Source organism: Coloeus monedula, assembly GCF_965178545.1.
Source record: "Coloeus monedula genome assembly, chromosome: Z".
NCBI classification, from domain to species: Eukaryota; Metazoa; Chordata; class Aves; order Passeriformes; family Corvidae; genus Coloeus; species Coloeus monedula.
The window spans coordinates 53,474,116-53,501,028 of record NC_138822.1 but is presented as its reverse complement, the minus strand read 5'-3'; the positions used below and the strand labels follow the sequence as shown (position 1 = coordinate 53,501,028).

The 26,913-nt window shown below is 46.5% G+C and overlaps 2 protein-coding genes across 3 annotated transcripts in view; one reads left to right on the top strand and one right to left on the bottom strand.

Moving 5' to 3' along the window:
- PCGF3 (polycomb group ring finger 3) overlaps positions 1 to 1,859 on the bottom strand; it is a gene marked incomplete at its 5' end in the record, with an annotated part of 166,123 nt that extends 164,264 nt beyond the window's left edge. The window contains one exon of one of the 2 annotated variants that reach the window (XM_082301800.1): positions 1,761 to 1,859. The remainder of the gene's footprint in view (positions 1 to 1,760) is intronic. The other variant, XM_082301804.1, reaches the window with a different exon arrangement.
- SLC49A3 (solute carrier family 49 member 3) lies at positions 1,826 to 26,790 on the top strand. Its single transcript, XM_082301797.1, has 10 exons — positions 1,826 to 2,103; positions 10,232 to 10,390; positions 11,254 to 11,473; positions 17,696 to 17,772; positions 17,885 to 18,022; positions 18,572 to 18,688; positions 20,242 to 20,394; positions 22,224 to 22,381; positions 23,417 to 23,529; positions 24,956 to 26,790. Exons 1-10 carry the CDS (start codon positions 1,975 to 1,977, stop codon positions 25,108 to 25,110), a joined length of 1,419 nt encoding a protein of 472 aa, XP_082157923.1. The 5' UTR covers positions 1,826 to 1,974; the 3' UTR covers positions 25,111 to 26,790.
- The last annotated feature ends 123 nt before the right edge of the window (positions 26,791 to 26,913 follow it).

Genomic DNA, 26,913 nt, shown 5'->3' with positions numbered 1-26,913 from the left:
CATGGGATCTTGGTTTCTGATAGCATTGTTCAGATATCTTTAACGATAACAAAGATTTTAAGCAGAAAAAGGAGTGAGCACAGTGATGATCATGTAGACAGAGCCTTAGTGAAGTTCATTTTCACTCAGGGTTTGTCTGCCAGGAGAGACCAGGGTGAGGAGGGAATGATGGTTCTTCTGGTGAGCGCTGGCCGCTGTGCCTTTCTGCTGCCCCACACACTTGGGCCTCTTTCTAGCATGTTGATGTACAAGTTTCTCCCCACGTGACAGCATTGCTGGATTAGGAGGGCAGTTCACTTGTGCACACAACCCAGATCACTGCATGTCTTTCCAGAGCAGGGCAGAAGTCACTGTGCGTCAGCCTACAACATACAAACAGCAGTGCACATTTGTGTCAGCAGCTCACACACAGGGCAAACGAGGTCAGGCATTTGTAGACAGAGGAGCATGTCAATCAATAATATTACCTTTATATTTCCGCTTGCTGTTACAAAATGTCAACTGCTCTTACTAAATGTCAACGCCTAATTCCAACTGAGAGAGACAAGAAGGTACAACCTATCAGTCAGTAAAGGTTGCTCACTAGCACAAATAATCCATGCTTCCCTCTACCCTGAAACAACAGACTTGACATGGGCTAGAGATGATTTCTTCTCCCTCATTTTCCTCTCCCCACTCCCTACTCCTCTTCCACCCCAGAAAATTTGAGCTAAAATTGTTCATGAGAGAATACTGGCATGCAGGATAACCTTCCTTACCCATTCTTCCAAATATGCTCAAAGCATTCAGTGTATAGTTCTTCTAACAGTAAGTGACCTCAGCCTCCTATTGAGAGGGTGTTGTTCTCCTAGCAGGTTGTGGTAAGGAATGGCACAAGGATTTCAAAGGGCAGAGCAAGAGGTGACATGGTAGATGTTAGTATTTTGGGGCCATTTCTGGAATCCATCAGCCTGTCAGCTCAGTACTGCTGAGGCCAAGCAGTTGGTGTGTGGTGGGTGTGTGAGGGTATTTAGATCTCAGAGTTGGGGTAAAGACATCCAGGCATGACCAATGTTCAACTGATCAGAAGTCACAGGTCTTGTTTGGAAGCAGGGGAGGCTTTTCCTTTGCATTCTTGGCTTTTTCCCTTGGCTACTTTTTGAGTAGTGTGGGTGTCTCTGCATCGGGGAAAGAAAATATGCTGTCTGCAGCAAAACCAGTCATACCAATCCATAACCAAACTATATATCCTGTGGCTGATAGGGAGAGGGCTACTCCAGCAAGGCTTCTCCCTCCTCATGCCACCACCAGCGTCCCCAGCCGCGGCAGCTGCCGCTCGGGTGCTGCCCGAAGGCGAGAGCTAGCGGTGACTCCCACGGTAACGCGGAGCCGTCAGCGGGCATTAGTGACGGTGGCGATGCTGATGTTGTCGCTTTAAGGACACACGAGCAGGAGAGGCGTCTCCTCGCCAGGGTGCCCCACTTCCCGCGCCCCTCAGCAGCCCCGATGCGGAGTACCGGGCTTTTCCCCGCTGAGGAGCGCGGCAGGGCAGACTCGGCTCGGCGGGGAAGGGCTGGCGCTCGGCCCGGCGCGGCTCCGCAGCGAGGGCGCGCCCGCAGCACAGCCCCAGCCACGCCGTACCGTGCCGTGCCGTGCCGTACCGTACCGTGCCGTGCCGTACCGTGCCGTGCCGTGCCGTACCGTGCCGTGCCGTACCGTACCGTGCCGTACCGTGCCGTGCCGTGCCGTACCGTACCGTACCGTACCGTGCCGTGCCGTACCGTGCCGTGCCGTGCCGTGCCGTGCCGTGCCGTGCCGTACCGTACCGTGCCGTACCGTGCCGTGCCGTGCCGTACCGTGCCGTGCCGTACCGTGCCGTGCCGTGCCGTGCCGTGCCGTGCCGTACCGTGCCGTACCGAGCGGCGGCGCGGCCGCGGCCGCCCCGAGAAGGGCGGTGGGGCGGGGCCGGACGGGGCAGTGCCGAGCCGAGCCGCGATGGAGGGTGCCGAGGCGGCCAGCTTGCTGGGGGAGCGCAGCCTGGGGCCGGCGGCCGAGTTCAAGACGTACCGGCGGCGGTGGTTCCTGCTGGCCGTCGTGTGCCTGCTGAACTGCTCCAACGCCATGGTGAGTGCGGCGCGGCGGCCGCCTCTCCCGCCGCGGGCAGCCGCTCCCGCAGCCGGCCTGGGGTTGGGACGCTCCTCCGGGGTGGTGGGGAAAGGGGCGGCCGCCGGCAGCCCCGGGTGCCCGAGCAGCAGGCGGAGGCGCGGAGCAGGCAGGGCACACAGCCCTTCCCTGCCGCCTCTCCGTGCAGCAGATCTGGAGAGCAGCTCTGGCTGCTTCTGCTGCTGCGGAGGGAAGACAGGCTGACATGGCTCGCCAGAGCCAAAACTACCTCCTCTTTCTTCCTAGAAGCAGCCAGGCAACCCTCAGGGCTCTGCCCCAGTGCCTTGTCTCAAACCCACCTCCTCATCCTTTGAGCACCGGGACTCGGTTGTACGCGCGCAGTTCAGAGAAGCCTCAGCCTGGCAGCGACTTAGGGACGGAATAAGCGGCTTTTACTTTTGAACTTTGTTGTTCCGGTTACGACCCCGGCCTGCACGATTTCCTTTCTGACCGGTGGGATCCGGGACACCGAGGGGTGGTGACGGGGGAAGGGCAGGATGGGGCGGGAGGGTGTGTGTGATCTCCAAGAGCACAGCAGGAAGTACCGCAGCGTCAAGTCAGACTAGGATGAAGCAAAATACGTGCTGGAGCACAGCAAAAGTTGCTGCCGAGTCCCCTTCGTAGGCCATGGGGAGACAGAGAAAGTATTCGTCGTCTGTGAGGGTCACATGTTTCTAGCCTGAGAATAGCAGAGCAGTGTTGAAACGCCGTGGGAGAGGAACAGGAGTTAACTCGCCGCATTGCTGGCCTGTGACAGCAGAGTTATCTGGTCAGGAAAAGAAGCAAGTTTCCTTTCGGGGTCTGTTGCATATACACAACACTATAGGAGTAATTTGGCACTGAACAGATGGTTGTATGAACTTCTTTTTGCCTACTCTTACTGCCTTATTCTGAGAGACTTGAAAAAATGGGATGCCAGATCATACCCTACCTGTTGAACAGATTTAAATTAAGGTCAGTAGTTACAGAGATAAACCCATAAAGTTTCCTCTTATGAAGGTTTAGTATATGAAAAAGAAGCCCAGATCTTTGCTCATCAAGTCATTGAGGACGTTGTTGATAATTATCAGACTGATGTAGAATTATTCATGTTCTTGAGGATTACCATGCTGTAAATGCAGGCTGGCTGGCAGACAAGATCAGGCACTGCAACCTGCAAACATTTAAATGCTTTGAAGGAAGATTAGTTATTCCATGATGTAAGAGTGCTGGAGCAGAGAAATAGAAAAACATAGTGAGAATTTGGCTGTATATGGAAAAAAAAAAATGTATGCACCTTCTCAATGGAAAATCATTGTATCCTTTAAGAGTGTAAAAAAGTGTCCTGCAGAAAAGCCTCACAGCTTGTTTGCAGTTAAATTGGCACAGCAGAAGAACATTATGTGGCAAGAAATAAACCCACCCTGCTAGAAGTGGACAGTGACAGCATGGGAGAAGAAAGGTGTACCAAGCCTTTTCCATGATGTCTTGTTAGATTTTGACTTTGCTGAAACCTTAACAGTGAAACTGGAGGGTTTCTTAAACAGATCCTTCCATCTGCAAGTATTACTGCATCCTCAGTGTGTTGCTGAAAACTTTGTAGCCCTGAAGACTGACCTGTTCTGTCTCCTTTGTCTTTTGACAACTTCCTGACTTCCACAGTATTATTTTTCCATGGTATGAAATTAGGCCAGAACTTTAGCACTTCAAAACTGTGTGCCTAATAAATATCCTAGAGTGGAATTTCTGTTTCTAAGCCATTGCAAAGATCTGGAATGGCAACTATGCTGACATATAAAGTATTAAGCAAACATTTCCTGATGCTAAAGTTTCTCCTAAATGTTCTGGATAAAAATCACATTAAAATGGAGGGAGTGGTTGAAAGTCCATGAAATCAAAGTGGTTGGTTGCTGTTTAAAAGTTCCAGATGAAAAGATTAATTTACCAGTTCTGTGGCATCAAAAATTGCCCTGCAAGTTAAGATGTGTCTTCAATTCCTGTGAAGATGTTGCATGCAGCACTTTGTTCTATGTACACCTCTCTCAGGCTATCTGCAAATGCCTACAGTAAGGACACATGACTTTGGAATTGTCTGACTTGGACCTCATTTGTTGGACCAAGATTCCAGAATGATGCCTTGTATTCCCCACTCTTGTCCATATACATGCAGTTTTCTATTAGTGGCCTTTGGTGTCACTAAAAGCAGCAATCAGAAGACAGTACTGAGTGCGGGAGACTGTCATTGTCTGGAAGACAAAGTAGAAGCAGCTTAACTGCAGAGACAGCACATTTGGTCATGCAGCAAGGGCAGGCTGAGAAAGGAGTATTTCTTAGTTCAGTCTGGTTTAGAGTGTGATTGAGCAAAGCCAGACCAGACCATGTGGTGATGAACGGGGCACTCTTCCCTATATCCTCCCACTCAGCTTCATTGTGTGAAATCCCTTCATTAACCGCAGCAGAGTGGGGTTAATATGATACCTCTATATCCATATCTATATCTATATTTTTACACCAACGATAAATAGCCCCTTACAGCCCCTTACTTGTGCCTTTATTACTCACCCGAGTTTAAAAGCATCTGTCTCTCCCTGCTGCACAAAGTGGGTACTACCTTAGCAGGAATTTGTTCTCATTTCCTAAATAGAGCTAATTTTTAGCTGACAATACAGTGTAAGAAACTCCTGCCTTATGTTAAGAAGGCTGTAAGCAGGCATCAGCATAAAACACTTGGTGCCCGAAGTCCTGGGCAGAGAGGATGTTCTGACCACAGCTAAGCTTAGATGATTTATCCCCAGCTGTCTCTTGCAGTGCTGCTGATGGGGGGTGACGTAACTCTCTGCCTGTGGTTTCTTCCCAGATTTGTTTTGCCAAACTTATGCTGTGGTTCTGAGTGTGGTTTTTTTCATCTGAAGGCTTAATGTTTAAAGAGTATTCATGGTGTGCTCACAGCTGCTCTAGTATTAAACTGTTGAAGCAAATAGCTCCTTCCTTCTTTGCTCCTTCCTGTGAAGCTGAACAGGTGGGAACTTTGTGTTTCACAGGAGAAACTTTCTCTGGCTTCAGAACTGGGGACACAGAAAGAAGATAGAATGAAACCAAGAGTGTTTACTGCCCAGTTCTGTGTTCACCAGTATGAGCGTGCTGGGGAGGAGCACTGGAGCAGGGGGTTGGAGCTGGCTCACACTTGGCCAAGTGGCTCCTGACTCACCAACTGGAGGACTTACACCACCACTTAGTGTACTTGGGAGAGGAAGGAGAGCTGCACAAGTGGTGCCTGGCATGCTCCAGGGCAGGGTGCACACGCTCCTCACCCACACCTGTCTGCCCCTGCAGTGCCCCTGTAGATACGCGTGCGCACACAGCTGCTGCTCTTTTTTCCTGCTACTTCTTCTGAGAGCTGCAGAGGCTAAAAGAGACATCTTGGCAAAGGATCTGGCTTTTTCTGAAGATCATGCCTCTGTCCTAACATCCTAGACTCCTGTGTCAGCATGGGTGCCTTCAGCTGAGCCCAGGGGCTATTTGCTTCCAAACTGTGTGGCCCTTTTAACCTTGAAGATGAGGACTCTGGTGTAAGGTCTTCATCGTCCTGTCTCAGGGGAGAAGGAGGCAGCATCCATGTCGCAGAAAGACATCCTGCGTCACCTTGTAAGCAGTGTGCGGGTGCATGAAAGAAAGCATGCTGGGGTTGGCAGAATTGCTGTAGGCAAAGCCTGTGGGACTGGCAAGCTGTGCTAGTGCCTATTATGAAGCAGAAGTTCCCATTTAATGCAAGATATTCCCCTTGGCTCCTCCCTTTAAAACTGTACATAAAAGGTACTACAGGGGCATTGCTATGGTCTGGTCAGCTATACAGTATGCCAGACAATGAAAGCACTCCATGTAGCAATCTTTGCTAGCTGATACTACCACTGACATGGCAAAGGGGCCTGATTTCCACCCTGCTTGATTGCATATGTTTGCCTTTCTGCAAATGTTTTGCTTTCCACTGTAAGAATCTTGATTTGTTCATGAGGAAAGTAGGCATTGGTTACCAGTTTGCCTTTTGTGAAGCACATGCTTGACATTTCTTCTGGCAGGGCTGCACCTAGTTATATGTGTGATGCATCAGTATATCATTTCTGCACTTTGAGCTCCAAAAATCTTGTGTCTGTCATGTATGCTGCCTTCTACAGCTCACACCTTTTGCTTACCAAAGCGTAGAATGTGTATGCCTTCAGCCATCACCTTGCTACTTTTGCAGACAGAGAACTGGTGTCTCACAGCTCACCAGTAACCTCCTTCAGAAATGGAAGGAAGGACAAGCACTGGGATCCCTTGGAATGGGTGGAGGGAAACCAGATCCTGCAGGTGAAGGAGGTCCTGGAGAGTCTGTGTGGGAGTGGAAACAGTAAAGGCAATAGGGTGGAAGAACTGAAACAGGAGAAGATGGAGTTAGAAGGGGAATGAGCGCAGGAGGAAAACAAAAGGATTTGGGCTGATTCTGGGAGGAAGAGGGCGGGATACATGTCTGGGAATCAGCTAAGAGTTTACAAGGATATCAGAAAGGGCAACAGAAAAACTTAGAAATGGAATCAGGATGAGAACAGCTGTAACCTGTTTTGATTACACGAATGCCCATGCAGGCCTGCAATCATCATAGGGTCATGATCATATAATGGTGTGTGCTAGAAGGGACATTAAAGATCACCTAGTTCCAACCCCTCTGCCATGAGAGGGACACCTTCCACTAGACCAAGCTGTTCACCCAGCCTGACTTTGAGCACCTCCAGAAATGGAGAGTCCATAACCTCTCTGTGTAACCTGTTCCAGTGCCTCACCAACCTTACAGTAAATTTCCTAATATCTGATCTGAATCTACCCTCCTTTATTTTAAGGCCACTCTCCGTTGTTCTACCACTATATGCCTTGTGAAAAGTCCCTCTCCAACTTTCTTGCTAGCCACCTTGAATGGAGATTAAGTCTCAGTTAATGGAGAAGGGACCAAGCAGTCTCTGGGAGGTGCAGGAGAATTAAAAACAAAATGTGAGCTAGAAGAAGGTTAAAGCAGAGGGCAAGAGAGCTGAAAGTGGAGCCAATACCATTCCCAACATCAGTACTAGTCAGATAGTTTGAGTGTCAGTGCCTTGGCCCTGGTGGCCCTACAAGCTTCATTGTTAAAGAAGGTGTGGAGGGAGCCCTCCTGTAATTGAGGATATAGGTAGACTCTGGGTAGAAAACACTTCTGTTCTTTTCTTCTAGTGTGGGGGCATGTCTCCCCAGTCAGCCAGCTGTGTGCAGTGGGAGTTGCAGCTGTACTCCAGTGCAAGCCAGAACAGGCTTATGGATCTTCAGGGACCCTTCTGTTCTCTTCCTCAGCTACTGAGCACAAGTTTTTCTAGTGAAGAGTGTGTGCTGAGGTATGTCTTCCAGACCAGACTAGCATGCACTGGAGCTTTTGCTATCTTTAAACCCAGAAACCACAGTGAGATTAACATATTTCTAAGGCTTGAGCTCAGGAGAGGAGTGTAGGAACTAAAATTCCTGCCTTTGGAGAAGAAACAGTATATTATCACGCTGGCTGTTCCATCTTTAGAGCTTACAGGACTTCGACCTCACTAGAAAGAGCTGCATCTTCTTTACCTGTTCCACTTGACGGGACATATCAGGGCAGCCACTCTGTAAGTACCAGCCCTGGCACTGCAAAGTTTCAGAAAAACATGTAGGATAAGGGCTCTAGCTCCTAGCAGAAGAGCTTACTAACTACTGTGGGTGAAGTTACCATAACTGGGAAAACCAAAAGCAGAAGGTGGCATACTCACTATTTCCTTGTGTAGGCAAAACTCCACAGTGCCGCCTCTTTGTTGCAGGGGCATTTGGTGGCCTCTTTGACTACAGCTGCAGCTTGAGCTCCATTGCCCAGTTCTGAATTTCTCTGTCAGAGCAACACATGGTAAACAATGAAACATACTTTTTCTCTCCAGACCCATAAATAAGCCCACTTCCTATTTTGAGGGACAAGCTTCATCTTGGAAAGGCTGCAACTTTCCACCCTTTGTGCTCTCACATGGATATGCTAGAATTGGAGCTCTTGCTCAGGATAGGAATATGGGGCAGCTCACATGCTTGGTTTTCTGCAAGAAATGGTTTTACTACATCTAATGGAATTGTGCCAGAGTGCTTGATCCCAGATCACCTAGATGCATACAGTCAGTGAACACAAAATGGTGTGCTTGTGGCATCACTTTCCTAATGACGTAATGCATGGTTGAGCATCTTGTGTAGAGGAACAGGTAAAAATGTACCTGAAGCTGGCTTACAAAATGTGTCATCTCTTTAATTACTGTTTCCTGGTACAGTGTTTCATCACCGCCACCCCCATGTGGAAGGCGTTGAGGAACCCAGAACTGCTATTGCTGGAAATACTCAGCTGGGGTTTCTTTAGCAGCAGTTTAGCATCCCATAAGCAAACTAATCCTCATGCCTTAGTAATGCTTGTAACATCTAAACAGTTACATTAGAATTAAACATTTAAAGTCTCATCCCAGTCTGATGGAAGTCTGGGAAGTGACCTGAATTAGCCTCCTTGTTGTCTAAGAGTGCAGGTTCCTTCAGCAGTTAGCATCTTCATTCACCTGACTGTAGAAACTGAGTAAACACCAAATCCATCCCCTAGCAGACCCTTCACTGATGTCACATAGGTGTGTCTGAGCCCAGCATGGTGATGTGAGCTTTGAGCTAAATGCAGGAGATATGGCATGGCAGCTCCTTCCAGAGAAGAAGAAAGGGCTGATGCTAGGAGTCCTTGCAAGGCTGCTGATAATATATTCAGAATTTCTCTGTTGCTGCCATTTACTGATTGCATCCCTGCTAGGAGGAAAGCCTGGCTAAAGAATGCATGCAGCTGTTCTCACACAGTAACTCTAGGGAGAAGAAAAGTCCATCTCCCCTTCTGCTCCTGTCTAATGTGGTAGTTTTAATCGTCCCTAGCATGTAAGGAAAAAAAAAACCCAAACATGAACACTGGAAATAACAAGAAGCAGATTGTTGGGACACACCTTCCTCTGAGCTTACCCAAGCCTTTTTCAGTTACACATAAACACCACATCTGATGCTGGCTGCAGTATGCAGGCTGTGAAGAGGAAGCTTGTAATGGCAGAGGGGAGTACCTGGAAAGTGACAGTGACTGGAATTCTTTTGTAGAAAGCTGTAACTGAAGTTTTTGTTTGCATTTCTACAAACTTTATAACCTTGAGTAGTCAGCAGCAAGATCATCTTCTAACAGTGGAGTAGCTCACATCGACATTATTGAATGGTTAGGCCATTTGACAGGTCAGACCAGTCTTTTTGAAAAGCACCAGGATGCATCTTGGCAAAGAATCTACAAAAACATCCTCTAATTTGTAGAACCTCATTTTCTTTCTTGTGGATGTGAACTCAGAACCTGATTTTAGGATCAAGCAGGTCTCATCGTTCCTGTAAGAAACCAGAAGCAGACAGGAACTGTGAAATCAATGTCTAAAACTGGAAGAAAAATGTGGATAGTTGTTGAAATACCTCTTCTGTGTGTACCTCTCCCTGTTATGTGTTCTGATACATTAAATAATGCAATTTCTAGGTCCTTTTCTAACTGTTGAGTGTGTATAGAAAAGCAGGGAATAATCTATCTCTCAGGTGACACATCATAAAGTTGTTCTTACAAGACTACATCCAGCCGTTTCAAATGGAACTGAAAATACAAGTCCGAGTTTAAGAGGATCTTAGCTGCAGAGGTGGCAGCTTCTGTTTTGTTTATGCTAACACAGAAGGATTCCATGTGGTTTACATCAGGTAAGTAAGTGCATCAGGGCCAACATGTTCAACATGGGGTCAGAAAAAGGTACTGACTTCTACTTTTGCCAGCCTCCACCATCAGGACTAGGGGATTGGGGATGAGGCAGTGAAATGGACGGGGTGCGCTGGGCCAAGTAACTGCAGACACTGACGGTTTGAACTTTTATTATCAGCCTTAACATCCTAATTTCAAGGAGAGACTAAGACAGCAAGCCTCTTCACAACTCAGTTTGAGAGGATGCTGAATTTCTGTTCCATTGGAGGTGTTCATGCTTACCCATGTTTGGTCTCTATTCTGCAGCTGTGGCTGACGTTTGCTCCTGTGGCTGATAAGACAGCTGCTTACTTCCACATTTCCCTGGAGACGGTCAACTGGCTCTCAATGGTGTACCTCCTCATCTCAATTCCATTTGGTCTGGTGGCAACATGGGTTCTCGACAGCGTGGGGCTCCGATGTGCTGTGAGTTGAAGTGTTCTGTTTCTCTGAGGAAGTTACACCTAGAGAAAGTAGCAAGAGATGCACAAAGCACTGACATACATGCTTTGAATAGGAGTCTTTTCAAATGCTGCAGAGAATCAGCACATTGAAATCTCTGTCTTAGTTCAGTAACAGCTGTCACATCACCTCTGTGGTGATGGTGGAGAGAGCAGTGGGAAAAGTCAGAATAAAGTTGCATCCCTGCTTGCCTTTTCCAGCTTTAGTTTTCGTTGTCTTAGCCAACTGACAGGGATGGATCCTGTGAGGTGACTCTGTGAAGAACTTTCTGCAATTGCGTCAGATTTGCTGTGGAAAAGTATTGGCACCACAATTTTGTTGGCAGGGCCAGTTTAAGGAATAGCAGGGCAGAGTGCAACCAAGGTCAGGTCAGAGCTAGGTCTAGGCTGAGCCAGCTTGGGATCTCTACACAATCCCAGAATTGTGCTGTGGAATGTGGCACTGAAACACTAGCATGCTAATGATATAGAAGAGCATTTGCAGGATCTATAAGGTTGATGATTCATTGCCATGATCTTTGGTTTGTCACATCAAAATATGGATGATGGCGCAAACTTGCCAACAAGGTGTAATTAGTTAACTTTGGATTTCTCATCCGTGTGGTTCTTACATGGGGTCAAGACAGCCACCTTGCTCCCTAAGGAGGCAGGAAGGATCAGGAGCATCTTGCCGTGGGTAAGAGGGGTGGGGATGGTCTGCAGGCAGTGATTACTGACACCCAGTGTCTCCTGTGGTGCATTGGAGACCCTGCTCTTGCTAATCTGTTGTTTTAAGTTCTGCCCTTCAGGCTTCAGCACACAAACCCTGGCTGTTTCTGCTCACTACAGGTGGTCCTGAGTGCATGGCTGAACATGGTTGGTAGCATCACCCGGATGTTCAGTGTTCTGAAGTTCCTGAGCTTGGGTTCCCAGAGTTACTGGTACCTGTTTATTGGGCAATGCTTCTGTGCATTAGCACAGCCTCTTATCATCTTTTCACCAACAAAGCTGGCAGCACTATGGTTCCCAGACCACCAGAGAGCAACAGCAAATATGATTGCATCAATGTGTAAGTGATAGCTGCGAAGTAACATTACTGCCTCACAGAACTTGCTAGCAATTTGTTTGCCTTTCAGAGGCAGCAGGCAGAGGAAGTCCTTTGTACTACAGCCATTTGCCCTTACAAATACAGCTCCACCCAGGAGTCTTGTAGCCACATGCAGCAAAACAGGGGAACAAGAAGTGGGTCTAAGCCACATCGAGGTGCAGTATTCAGAATAAGCCACCCAGACTCCTAACCTACTTTCTCTCTTCCAGGACCAGGTTGTCATCTTTGCCTAAATATCACATAGGTTGAGGACAGCCCTTAATGTTACCAAGTCTTTAGTGGCCTTAATTTTGCAGTTTCTTAGGAAGGTGTCTTGAATTGATTGCATTGTAGTGCCAATGGTCAAAATTGCCAAAGTTCGTAACTAGATACAGGTGAGGTGAGGCTACTGTGACAATATTGGCCACCAGTTCATCCAGTAGGAAGGCTGAGCACGTATTCCTAATTGGTATTTATGCACACACAGATAAAATATACTTGTCTGTCCACACGAACATGTTGGGGATGCTAAATGGCAGGACTATCCATGCAGAAAGCACGCCTGCATTGCTAAGTGCCTGGAAGCTGGGAAACAGGAGGAGAGGCACCGGATAAGCTTGCTCTAATCACATTCCTCTCTTGGCTCCTTTGGGCACAGATAGAGACAGGATACTGCACTTGATAGACCTGTTTCCTCCTTTCATGTGACGTTTTACCCAGCAGCCAAAGAAATCTCTTCCTCTTTTTTCCAAGGACTTGAGAGGTGCCCCAGAAACTGGGCTGGTTCACTGGCTTCACAGTACCTGCATGTGTATGGCAGCCTCATCTGTCCTTCCCTCAAAAGAGCCAGCAGCCACCTTCCCTCTCCATTGCATTGAAGCTGTAAGGAAGGGTTAAGCATGGGGAAAGAAGAGTTCCCCTATGCAGCTTTCCCAGTGCTGCTGCTAGACTAGACATGGGCACTGTTGTTCAGCAAGAATGGATTTATTCTCAGAATGAATAAATTATTTTTGCGCTGCTTTTCCTAGAATAGGGTGGACATGATCACTCGCCTAGTTTTCCAGCGCTGAGACAGACCTTCACCTTCCCTTCTGGACAAGGAGCTCTGTTATCAGTGTGGCACGATACAAGCACTACCAAGGATGACTGTGCACTCAGTGCTGCCCTGAAGGACCCCAGCCTGCAAACAACATGCTCTTTTTAAGTGAGAGAGCAGCCGGAGAAGCTGAAGAGCATTTTGTTCACATAGCGTCCTCAGCCTTTACAGAACCAAATGGATCTAACTAGGACAAAGAACAAACCTGAAGAGCAAGGAACAGTGGAATCCCAAGACCTGAAACTGTTCAGTGTTTGCCATGTTGGGATGTCAGAGTGCAGGCTGAATGGGCTGTGGTTGTTTGCTGCAAGACTTGCATGTTGCTCTGTGGAGGGCTTCCATTAATAATGCCTGGTTACACCCATAATGTCTGCTGTACAACATCAGGATTTAATTTCAAAAAAATTTAAGTACTGTCTGGAAGGAGCATCTACCACAGCTCCAGTCATTTAATCCAGTGGTTAATTACCTCATGGCAAATGTCAACATGCTACTTCTCATCTCAATGCTCTTTATGCCCCATCTATTCATCTTGTTGCACCTATCTGTCAGGTAGTTACGGAAAGAATCACCTCTTCTCTTCTTTCTCTTGAAAGACTGAATAGCTCCCACCCAGCAACTTTACAGCCAGATTTCCCTTTGCTTCTTCCCACTTGTCTCCATTCTTCCTGTTGCTCATTTGAGCTTTTTGTGTCATTCTGCTCCAGTTTATCAGTGCCCACTCCCTGTATAATTAACAGAGCAGCACTCAGCATTCTGGTACTGTCGTAGCAGTGCTGCATACAGAAACTGGCCCTACAACCTCCTGCTATTAATGCCTATGGATAAAGCTTCCCTGGGCTTTTGTGACAAATACGAACCTTGCACCCAGGATTCTGCTGAGCAGCTGAAATTACGATGACTCAGCTGTCATAATGATTAATGACTCAGCTCTTGAGTGTTTGTTCTACCCATCACTTGTAGAGATTTACACAGAGAGAAGCAGTCCAGGGCCAAGAACTCATCTCCTGTTAAGATCATGAGAAACTCTCCTGTGTCAGAAGTAAGAAAGAGTTGCCTGAGTCCACTGGAGTGACCTCTGCTTCATCCATAGGAGTCTTCATTTACCGAGGTCTGTTGGTATGTCATTTTCTGCACCATGAAAAGTTTCAGTGCGTCAGCATCACTGACCACAAAACACACAGCCCCACTGCAGAGTACTGAAGCTAGTCCACCAGGACCCCTGGATCATAATGTATAGTTGAGTAACTCCAGTGACCTCCTTTCCATTCATAATGTAGGCTCGTGTAATTGCTCTTCCCAGGAAAACAAGGCAGCTGAAACCATGGAATTACTCAGGTGGTCCCCAGTCCTTTCGAATTTAGCCCAGTGCTCACATTTTCAACCCTCATCTATACCTTTTGGAACTGCTTCAGCATGTTGATAGTTCATGGAAACAGCTGACTAGTTTACAGGCAGTCCCCTAAAACACCTAGTTGCATTTTAGCCCAACAGAGAAGACATGATCTATCTCCTTCGAAACTGTTTAATTGTTTCCATGTATTTAGAAGCAGGTCGTATTTCACCAGCACCATAAGCTAGCACTTTCCCAAGCACAGAGTAAAAATGTAACAGTTGTGTGTTATACAACTATTAATGATGCCTCAGCATGATTATAGAACAGACAAGGTTGGAAGGCACCTCTTGGGATCATCTTGTCCAACCCCCTGCTCAACCAGGGTTGTCTAGACCAGGTTGATGAGGTTTATGTTGAGTCACGTTTTGATTATCTCCAAGGATGGAGGTGTGGCAGCTTATATGAGCATCTTGCTGAATAGCTATGACAGTAAAAAAGTTTACATTCAGGTAGAGTTTCCTTTGTTACACTTTGTACACCACTGAGAAAAGTCTGGTTCCATCTTTATAATTGCAGATCAAGGTTCTTTTCTCCAGGCTAACCAGTCCCAGCTGTCCCAGCCTCTTTAGGTATGAGAGACGTTCCAGACCTTTAATCATGTCTTTGGCCCTTGACTGGACTTGCTCCACTGACTTGGTACTTTGTGTCGAGGAACCCAGCATTGGACTTGCACTCTGTATGTTTCTCACCGGGGCTTAGTAGAGGAGGAGGATCACAATCTCCCACATGCTCCTCCTAATGCAGCCCAACACGCTGTTTGACACCTTTCTGCAAGGATGTATTGCTGGCTTATGGTCAACTTGCAATGCACCAGGACCCCATGTCCTTCTCTGCGAAACTGCTTTCCAGCAGCTTCTCCAGGCTGTTAAGTCCCAGCTCTCTTAGTGTCTCCTCTGACAGAAGCTCCAGTCCTCAAATCATCTTTTCTGGACCAGTTAATTCATGTCTCATTCACACTGGGAACCTGAGAACTGCATGCAGCACTCCAGATGTGGACTTGCTAGTGCTGACTAGAGGGTAAAGAGCAGCTCCCACTGACAACACTGCCTAATGCTGAGCCCAGGATTCTGGTGGTTTTCTTTATCAGAAGGCTGTGTTGCTGGCTCATGGTCGAGTTGGTGTCCACCAGGACCCGCTACCCACACCTCCTCTGGTCTTTCTCTGCAGAGGTGCTTTCCAGTTGGTGAGCCTCAAGAGGTACTGGTGGATGAGTTATTATTCTTTGCCAGGTGCAGCATATTATATTTCCTTTAGCTGAACCTCACAAGGTTCCCCTCTGCCTATTTCTCCATTCTGGTGCAGTAGCTTTGAATGGCAGCATGGCCATCTCTTCTGCAAGGCACTCCTCCCAGTGTCACATCACCTGCAAACTAGCTGTGTGTGCACTCTGTCCTATCACCCAGGTAAACTGTATGGCCCCAGGATCAACCCCTGGGCTGCATCACTGATGGCTGGCCTCCAGCTGGTCTTCATGTCAATGATGACAATCCTCTGGGCCCAGTCATTCAGCTGCATTTCAGTTCATCTCACGTCCACTTGTCTAGCCAGTACTTCATCAGCTTGTCTGCAAGGTTGTTATGGGGACAGTGTCCATTGTTCTTCCCTCATCCATCCAGCAGTCATTTCACTGTATAAAAGCTACCAGGCTAGTTAAGCATTTGTCCTTTTCACTTTGTCACCCTTCATGTGCCTGGAAATGGTGGCAAGAATTGGTTGTTCCTGACCTTCCCAAGGAACAAGTGAGACTGAAAGGCCTGGAGTTCCCTGGATTCTCCTTCTTGTTCTTCTTAAAGATGGGAGTGACATTTGCTATCTTCCAGTCCTCAGGAGCCTCTTGGAGTTGCTGTGGCCTTTTAAAGGTAACCAAGAATGGCCTTGCAGTGAAAACGATCTGTTGCTTCAGCACTGATGCATCCCATCAGTCCCATGGATTTGTGTGTGACTGGGCTATTTAATGTTCTCTGTTGAAGAATGGTTGGAAGATCAGGGACATGGGTCCCTGGAAGAGCTGTACAAGCAAACACCTTTTTAGCTTGACATAAGTAGGCCTCTTGCTAACTGCAGAAATCAGCAGGCCTTTGTAAGCCTCTTGCTAGCTGCAGAATAAGGAAATTGTGAGAACAGAAATCATGAGAATAAAGAAAGAAGGCAAGGACACAAACGCAGTGTTCTTGACAATCCTGTTATAAACAACAGGATGTGCTGACAAGATGTACTGACCATGAGAAATGAGGAGGAACCCTGAATCGCAACATTAGCAATACATGTAAAATGTAGCTTTTTACCCAGCATCAATAGACAATAGAGAAGTGACAAGTAGGCATATTTGAGTGTATAAAAGCAAAGTCTGAATTTCAATAAACTGAAGCTTGCATTATCAATCACATTGATTGTCTGCACGTCTTCCCTTGCCGGAGTCAACAAGAGTTCTCCAACCTAATCTTTCTCCATTGAGGGTAAATCTTCATTGCTTCAAACTTTACCTCTGGTCTCGAGGCTGAAGGTCAGTCTTACCAATCACAAAAGAGGCGAAGAAGGCGTTGAATACCTTGGTGTTTTCTGTGTCCTTTGTCACTGAGCCTCTCGCCCCATCTAGCAACAGGCCCCTAACTTTCCTTTTGCTGCTAAAGTATATAAGGGTGCATTTCTCCTGCTCTTCACCAGACTGACCAGGTTGGCTTTGGCTTTCTCAACCCCATCCTTGCACACTAGTACAAAAGCAGCTTTACTTGTTTGACTCTTTGCAGAACACTGTCTTAACATTAACAAATTGTTTCCTGTGGTTTTGGATTTTCTGAAGCTGAGTCCCAGGGGTGCTGCTTTACACACTGCTCAGCTCCAGCCCCATAAGAATGCAGCTGCCTCCTCCAGTACAAAATATACAACATTCTCTGCTGTCATGTGATTTTTGTAGTGGGTAGCAAAGATCAACTTGTATACCTGCCTGGCCTTTGCAAAGGAAGTATAAAGGCTTGAAAGGCCTCAGGAATTATCTAGTGTCACTTTAGAGAGCTGTCATGCTGTTCATGGCCTTTTGACAAAGAAAACTAACAGCATCCTGGTGACCCTCACAAAAAGCATTGGCAACAGCTTGAGGGAGGTCCCCTGGCACATGTGAAGAGCTGTGTCTGGTCGTAGATTCCTATATATAAGAAGGACATATTAGTGTAAGCGCAATTAAGAGCCATTAAGACAATTAAGGAAGAGGACCATCCATCATAGCAGCAGAGGGTAGGAGAGCTGCGGCTGTTCACCATTTAACAGGGGAGTCCTGTACGCAGTGTGTACATGCCTAATGGCATAGGGGAATTTAGAAGGAAAAACACCTCTGTAACTCCTGCTATGTAACACCAGGACAGATGACATGGTTTCGCCCATCTTAATTTTGTCCATTCAGCTTGACATTTACTGAGGCAGCCTTGTGAGGGTGAGGACATCACCGTCCATAGTTGATAAACAGTTTACAGGAGTTGAGAGTTGAAGGGAAATGGTTTTATAGAACAGACTTCATGGGGGTGAAACAACAGATGCGGTAACAGTAAGACTACACAGTCAGCTTCTCCAAATGCTCCCCTCCTGGTTCTCCGTGTATATGCCTTGTTTGTCCTCATTCATTACACTGCTGCACACTGCAGCTGGCAGGCAATAGGGGTGGATACACAATTCTGACTGCTTGCATGAAAAAAAATGTTTCTCTTTTATTTCCTTCCAGCCAATCCCTTGGGCATCCTTATAGCAAACTTGCTGTCACCTGCACTAGTTCCTGAAGGAAAGCACATTCCATTGATGGTAAATGAAAACTGCTTTAATCAGTCAGCTGGGCTGATTTGGGTCCAGCTGATTTATTTGTTCGGAGGTGGTGGAGCTGGAAAGACTGGTAACTTGTTCTTTTGTTGTGTAGCTCGGTATTTATGCTGTCCCAGCAGTAACAGCCTGTGCTCTAGCAACTCTGGGGATTCACGAGAAGGTCCCACCAACGCCTCCATCAGCCAGTGCCACTAACTCCAACTCACAGCCATTCTTCACTGGGCTCAAAATGGTAAGTGTTACAGCAAAGGGACTGCCATGCTGGAGTGACGGATGCAGCCCTGCAAGACAGAGAGATGCTGAAGGATCTGCTTACAAAGCAGACTCTGAATGCCACTCCCCCAAACCTGCCATGAAAAGCCCCTTGAATGAGATCAGGAGCCCTTCCTTCCCCAGCAAGCAGAACCAGATCACAGCAAAGCTGCAAGAGATGCTATCTGACCGTGTATCTGTGGGCTGGCTGCCATTCAGATAGCTCAAACAGGCACACTTGGGCTTATCCAAGAGGAGCACACAACTTGAGTCTTGTGAACAGATGTGGTGACAGGTAGGATAGCACATGGCAAAGTGAAGGAAGAATTTGCGCACTGAAGAGCTCCTTCTTCCCTACACATTCCCCATTGTAACTTGTCCTCTGGCTGAAATGACAGGACAAAGCCATACTTTGTCAATGATCATGGGGTTACCTTGTCAGCATTTTCAGTCAGAGCCACTGACCCTCAAGTCTGCTGCCACAGCCAGGCCTTTTTCCTCCTCCACTTACATTAACTTCTTTTTTTAGCTCCTGAGAAACAAGCCATACATCATCCTGGCAGTGTGTTTTGGAGGAGGAATTGGGATGTTCACCTGCTTTTCAGCTCTGCTAGAACAGATCCTTTGTGAAAAGGGGTATTCAAATGTGAGTCTTCTTCCTTCTCTCCCCATTGTCTACATCATGATACAATCAAATTGATTAGCTGTCATAAAGGACTCAGAGCAAAATGAAGACAATTGAATATGCTGCAGTCTCATATCTTACTTGCTCACGTTATCTAATATAGATTAAGCAGTACATTAATCCAGAACACAGTCAATCTCTTAGTATAATAGATGACCTGCATTTTCATTACTGCCCGTGGCCAGGCTCCCACTTGCAAATGAAAAAAAATTTAGTAAAAAAGAATATTGTGATTTTTCTAAGCCACTCCAGAGCACTGATGTCTTTGCAGCTTTCCGTCACTATTCCAGAGTAGAATGGGGCCCAAGCAGGCCCTAGAGTGAAGCTGAAGGCAGGCTGATGCAAGCACCTTTTCCTCTTTGCACAGACTTAACATGAAGCCAGGGCAGCAGCAGAAGTCAGTGGTACTGTGACAGCTTCTTCCCCATCCTTCCCATGACACCAGCCAGATGCTGCTTTTACAATTCAGCACAGTATGTGCACAGCTGGTTACTCCTGCTTTCTCCCTCCTGCTTATTAGGAGGGCCCTCCCAGTTCAGGTGTTTTCCCTCAGCAGGCTGCACTTCAGTCCTGCTGCTTGTATCCTCATGAGCCTCCTGTTAAAACACCTCTCCAGCTGTTATGCATGCACATTTACATGTCTGGTCTCTGTCCACCGCCTCTTCACTCCCAGATCTGATCTCTGGCTCAGGTCTCCATAGCCAGGTCACATTTTGCACACTCTACTGGCTTTTAAGTGGAAACCTCTTCAGCCTTTCAGCCTTGCTTTATGTGCATCATTATTTTGTCTCTGTGTGACTGGCTTGTCCTGGCCCTTTAGCCCAGAGAAGCTATTCCATATACCCTTTCCTTCCAGTGCCCCTGAGGGTCCCGAAAATGTTTACCCAAATTTGTTAAAAGCTTCTTTGCTTTCAGGATTGCTGTCTGCGTTTGAATTCTTAAGGAGCTGAAGAAGTGCTACAAGCAAAGGGCAATCACTGCAGGCAACAGAGCATGTACCCTATCCTAGCCACTGCTCACTGCCTCTCTAATTAGACTTTGACACAGCCGGTGTCTCCTATAACGTGCTTTGGGTGTGCCAGTGCAGGTCCCTGGTAGGAAAAGGGCCAGGAGGGTGATTATAAACAGCAGCAGGTCCCAAGGCAGTTGGGCCTGTTGCCACCAGTGTGGACAAAGCACCTGATTGCCCCTGGAAGAACCCAGTGGCTCCAGGCTGGAGTATTTAATACCAGGGAACTGCTATTGCTCTGCATCCAGCCTCCCTTAATGGGTGTACAGAGACTTGTCATCCTTTGGGAGTGCTGTCACCCTGCTGTCCCCACACACTTGTAGAAGCATGTGGACTCTGTTATTTGCTACTCAGAGCCCTGTGAAGGCCTCAGCTACTGCAATGGGCAAGGAAGCTTTTACTACCTCAGTAAGTGAACCACTGGTAGCTGGCAGATGGGTCAGTGACATTAAAACCTCTTTCCTAACTGCTCTAGTTTCTCATTATTTATTTTTCTGCCCTCCAGGATTTTGCTGGCCTAAATGGTGCACTGTTCACTGTGTGTGGTTTGTTGGGTGCTTTCCTGCTAGGCATGTATGTCGACCGGACAAGGAAGTTCATAGAGTCCACCAAGATTAGTTTCTGTCTGAGTGCACTTGCCAGCACCATGTTTGCAGTGGTGAGTTCTCCCTTGCATTGTGCCATTCCCATGGGCTTATTTCTGTTGCCATCTGATAAATCATCACCTTAAATCAGGATTGTTTGATGTCATAGTTTTTATTAAGCCATGTGTTATGCTTTGGGATTATCTCTCTGGGCTAGGAATATTTTAAAGAAAAACCCTTTACTGAGGATTTGAGTCACTGTGGAGCCTGAGACAGACTGATTTGGGATAAATTGGCATAATTCTACTTCCCTGTGCTGGATCACCATGTTTGCTTTCTGACTCCCGAGACCATTCTTTCAAAAAAAGAAAGTCAATTGCTAAGTATTTATCTTATAAAAATGAACAAGAATGTCATGTTTTCCCAACACCTGCTTTCAAGAGTGGTGGGTGTCAGGGTTGTAACATTAGTAGAAAGGACCTAGTTACATTCTAGTTCTGAAGTAGTTCCTTGAGGGGAACAAGAGAGGAAGAAGAGGAAAACACTTGAATTCAGCCAAGAGAGGAATGCACAACCTGCAGACTTTATACCCATGGGGCCCAGAGTACAAATTCTGCAGTCAAGCACAGCCATTGCCAATGGGAGCCATCACACAGCAGGAATCTGACTGTGACACACAGAACTCCCAGCACTGCAGAGGACCCAGAATGGGGCAGGTTTCTGCTTTCCCAGCAGTCTTATGCTGTGCATCTCTCTTGTGTGATGAAAAATCCAGACTTTCATTAGAGGGTGATCAGACCCTTTCTTCAGCCAAGACTTCTCCATTTGGAAGAGACAGACAAATACAATGCCTTAGTCAATGTAGGACAAGGTGCCTAAAGCAAACCTTGCATTTTCCCCTTTCATGTTCTGGCACTTGTTTTGAGGATGATCTGAATGCAATACAGCTTGCCTGGACTCAGTTAAAGTGCTGAGTAGGCAAAAGGCTGGGTTAGGACCAACAAGCAAACTTAATCCTCCTCCCCTTCCGTCCTTCACCTTCATCCCATACAGATGAACTACTAGTTCAAAGTAGTAGAACAAAAATTGCCCATTCAAATCTGTTTGATCCCTTTGCACTTTGAACGTAGATTCCAGACCTACAGAGTTTTCCTTGACTTAACCAGTCAAGCTGGGCCAGGTCTGCTGCCATGCCAGGACAGACACCTCATGTTCCTCTGTGGGAATTTATTACATGGTTAAGGAAAGAGGTACCAGCAGCGTGGCTGCAAAGTACTTTGTCTTTATTAGCATTGGTTGGACAAGGTCATGCTCTTTTCTCCAGAGTTAGAGACAAGGCTGTTCTAGGCACTAAACTAATCTCCAGGTTTTGTAAATGTTTCAGGTAGTTTTTTGTTTGCTTTTTGGTTTGGGTCTTTTGATGTTAAAATCCCAGTGTTACAAATGCATGTCTGACTGATTTTCCTTATCACTGAGCTACAGCAACCCAGAATTCTCACGCATAACCCAATACAAACATAATTTCGAAAACGTTACTTTGCTTTGGGAGGAAGGTGTGTGTTTCACGTGGCCCTAGAGAGATGTTGAACACACTCCTGGTAAGTCACTGAGTCAAGTTACAGTAGTGCAACCAGGACTTTGCAGTACACCAGTACAGCAAAGTACACCAGTGCTTTGCAGATAATTCTGCTGATCCTCTCCTTACTTAAATTCAACAGATAGCTCTCCGTTTTGTAGGCTTTTGTTGACTCTAGAGGGTTGAAAGTAAAAAATTGATTTCAGGAACAGGTAGGGAATATACTGGTGAGTCATCCCCTGAGACTTCCTGCAGGTTAAGGATTCAGAGACTTTCTGCACAGCAATGCTGACATTGAGACTTTGGTATTGCTTTTTTTGCCTACAGACTTCTCGGTTCAGACATCAAGCCATCATGTTGGCCATCACCAGTTCACTCTTCGGTTTCTTTGGTTTTGCCATCTACCCCATTGCCATGGAGCTGGCTGTGGAGTGCTCCTACCCTGTGGGAGAGGGCACATCTACAGGCCTGATTTTTGTTGCAAGGTAAGCAGGCAGATTAAATCCAATTAACAGATGAGCTTGGGTTCCAACACACACATATACACACACACAGAGGGGTGTGGGTGCAGACAGAGAAGAGCATGCACATCAGTGCTTCCCATCCTGCTTAATGCCTTTCTTGTGTCTCGGCACATGCCTGCAAGGGGGGAGCTAGCTGGCTGAGCCATAGAGCTGAAGAGCTATATGTTTTAAAACAAGAAGGACTATGTGGAAGAGGTGGAAGAAAAGCAAGAAGGAAGATGAAGGTCTCCCTTGCTTGGTACAAAGCATAATTTAACCCTGCCCAGCACCACCTGCCTTTGAAGCAGGTGGGGGATGCATGCCTGAGAGAGGCACCCATTCACCCACAACAGTACAGGACAAGTCAGTTCTCAGTGCTTTGCTGAGGGACGTGGGGCTCATCAGTCACAACAGACGGGACAGTGATTGTTCTTCCTGTTACACATTTACCTGCCTAGGGCCAGCTCTGGACTTCAGCAGGAATGACTTGCTGGAGCTCTAAGCTGTGACACAAGTGTTCTGGAGCCATTTGTTTGTGTCAGGTGGAGATGCAGCAGCAAGAAACATCAGTCAGTGAGAGGCATCAGACACTGCCTTTGAAGGCTGTTGTCTCTCACTGGCTGTGGACTTAGTGACTGCTGCCAGCCAGCTGTGATTGAGGAGGAGGCTGAAGCCGTAGCCTCACTTCTTTGTATCCTCAGTCCTGCAGTGAGAGGTGTTTCCAAGTCTCTGCCCAGTGAATATGCCTCAGCTTTTTTACAGGTGTAGTTCAACATCTGCTCGCCTTCAGAGGGAGTATATAGTGATCCTGCCACACTGGCCCTGTGTCTGGAGACCCTGTGGGCCAGAACGAGTTAACCAAATGCTTGGGCCAGAGGAATCCAGTTGTAGCTTTCTCTGCTAGAATGACCATGCTCTAGAAAGAGACATCATTCTATTCCAGCTGGGGAAGGTGGCCTTGTCTGCAGTACTGGTAACTCAGACAAGTAACAAGTGCATGTTGGGTTCTCCCCACAGCCAGATTGAGGGTGTGATTTTAATGATTCTTCTACAAGCTCTCACCGTCCATGTTTCTGAGGATCCATTCTCCACCTGCACCCTTGACAAGGATGGAGCCCTAGACTGGACAAGTATGTATGTCCTTGGGAAATGATGCTGGACACTTGGTTGCACCCCATGTACTCCCCATTCTCCACCAGGTCTCAGTGTGAGGAACCCTGCAAGTCTGATTTCTATTGTAGTGAATCTTCTAACCCCCTCTCCGAACCTGATGGTGCACTCCTTGCTGCTCCTGCTAAACCAATCCTGCAAGATTGAAAGGGGAAGAACTCTAAGGTGCCATGAATGCCACTGCTGGCACTGGGTTAAAATTTCTCTTGCGGTCACCCTGCAGAGACTTGAGTTTCATCAAGCTAGAAAGTGGCTGTTCTGAGGGGAAGACACTGTCCATGTAGCATAACCAGGGCTGGTTTTCATATCAGAGGCCAAGGTTACAAATGCTTTGACTGAAAACTACCTCCCTTGCTCCTGCATACACAGCTGCCTGTGTTTGTAACATACTTGTACAGCTTTGTTCTGACTTACTCCAAATTTCCCTTCCTTTCCTAGCTGGTCAGGAGAAAAGACAGCAATTTAGATGAACAGGAGTACATAAGTGTTTTCAATGCAGGCTAAACCCTGGTCTTGATCTCTCAGCTGGTTCACATTCATGTAATACACCTGGAGACACTGTAAGCAAAGGCTGGCCATCACCTATTAAATACATCCTGCTTGCCTGAGCAGAAACTCCCCAGAACAAGGTCTACTAACTTTAAGGGATTGAGGCTTCATAATAACTGTCCCCAAAAAGCAATTTGACTGCTTAATCTCTGAAAGCCTGCAATTTGCCATCAGAGCTGAGTCTTGGGATTAGATACCCTTTCCGATTCCTTTTGTGGTCTGATACATACAGATAACCTATGAAGAAAGGGATAGAGATGTTTATTTGGGACACTGGTGAAATGAGAACTACTTCCAGGCTTTTAGATATACTTTTTCTTTCCCTTCAGAAAAGATTCTTTAAACACAAACTTGTTGTTAATAGAAGTTCATGTTTAGTGAGTTTTTCTACACTTTGCTCTCAGATGATATGACAAGAAGCACTACCTGTGAGGACTGGTTCTCTTATGGAATGCAAGTGATTTCATTCAATCTTTTTTGTAATGTTGTTCACCACCCCACAAGACACACACGTGTACACTTACAGAGAGACACACACTCCTACAAGCACAATGTGTACACTTGTGTAAGACCTCCAGCCTGGAGGGTCATACAGGATACAGCGTTTTGGAAACCTTCCACATTCCACCTAAATACTCTTCCTATTCCAGTGCTAGGTAAAGCAAGATTTGTCTGTTACCAAACTGGTAATGCCCCAGTGTGGTCTGCACCGTGTTCTCAGGGGTATCCCTTGGGAGGAGGTCAGACAGATGGTGCTGTTTTGGGGAGGTGACCTGTATATTTCTGCACCAGTGGGGAGTTTTGGATTCACTGCCTAAAAGTGTATCTCTCTTGCAGCTCCGGTACTGGTGCTGGCTGGCCTCTGTAGTGGTATGGCTTGTTTCTACGTCATCTTCTTCCATACTGACTACAAGCGGCTCCGTGCTGAGACAATCAGTGCTGATTTGGTCAAGGCAGAGGATACAGCAACAACAGACATTCCTGAATCCTAAACAGGCCAAAAAGGGGATGCCAAGGGCTAAGGACTCAGACTTGTGGGCATGGACCAATCCTGAGCTGGTACACTGGGATATCTGTGTCCTGTTGCATAACAAGCAAGGACTAGAGCAAATGGCACCTTTGCTGTGCATCCCTCAATCTTGTGTTTATTTGGGGATCTGGGCTGTGAAAGAAAGGCTGTCCTGTCAGAAAGATCAAAGCGGGAATGAACAACTATGCACACAACTGAAATTTTTAGCTGACTTGATTCAAGCTAAAGAAATGTTACAGTACAGGGTAGCATCATACTTCAGCCATTTTTTTATTTTCATGTACATGGATCAAGGGTGAAGGTTTTCAGAAAGATGGAACCAGTGGAAAACTTCTATTTAAGGGCTGTGGGTTCTTGTACAGCATAACAACTCTTCCACTCTGGTTGGAGCTAATTGTGCCTCTTAGCTAAAGGGCAGTAGACGCTAGAGTATCATTCCATTCCAGCAGGGATGTGTAAGTATGTGACCTCTAATACAAGTCTGTTACAATGAGTCACTATCTTCTCCTACAAGAGAAGAAAAGCCTTGCCTGTGGTGCTGCCTAGAAGATATCAGTAAGCAGCAGAATTAAATACAGCAGCATTTCCCACCCCCCTCTGGCTCCCTGCTAAATGCTGAGACATTCAGGATTAACTTGTTTCACTTGGGATTCTGTTTCTCCACCTCTCTTGCAATTTCAGTGGTTTAAGTTTTCCATAAGAAGATGAACTTGCTGGTTTAGTATTAAATTAGCGTGATGCTCTCCTATAGAGCATCACTCTTTGGGCAGTGACACCGTAGTGCCTGGCATGGTGGAAGCCGGCAGAAGAACTGGCAAAGGTGACCCTTTAGTGCAGGGACTTGTCATAAGTTTCTGCAGGTGACAGGGGCTTTGTGGGGGAAACCAAGTAAGAAACAACATTAACACCTTCCAGTTCTCTCTGCAACTGACATCTGTTCTTTCGTGTTAGAAGGGATGAGAAGTGACACAAAAGATCCCATTTAGAGTTCAGTTACAGTGACAATTACAGTGGCTACAACTGAATTTTTCATTTTACAGTACTTCCACAGCAGTGTAATGTCCTGCTTTGGTGTTCAGGTCTAGGTGTACTACCTGAGAAATTCTTATGTTGTAACACATAAGTGGTTAAAAAAAAAAATTAGATAGTTGGGATTTTGTGATGCTTCTTACCATATGTATTTCAAGGCAATCTGAGTATTTGCTGATTAAGGGACCTTGATGCAAATTGAACCTGTGACTAGCTTTATCCACTCCAGATAGAAGATGATCCCAATGCTGAGGAACATTGTACAAGAGTTCTCTCAGTGTCTGATTTCTCTTCCCCATAGCAACTGGAAAACTTTGCTGAGGGACAGCAAAGTTTCCCTTAGTAAAACACCCGTTTCATCCTTCTAGGGAGCCTGCTCATTCCTACAGCTCCAGCCTTGCTCTCACTAGTAAGCACTGATATTTGTCAAAAGGAGCAGGAAAGAAGTCTGAAACCGAAGTGAAACAAGAGTGCTTAAACCTGTCAGAGGAATGAGATTAGCTGCCTTTTGCAAAACTAACTGGTCAGTTCTGCAGCCCTGGAACTAACACACCAAACAGATTAACACTAAATTTACCTGCCACTTTTGAATTCCACTGTACTGGGAAGCAAGAAGCACTTGATACTTTATAATTTTATATATTTACAAATGTTTATGTTTTTTAATAAAGGGTGGTTTAAGAAAAGATTAACCTTTTCTCACTGTATCAATCTTTACAAAAGTATTTTGTGGATG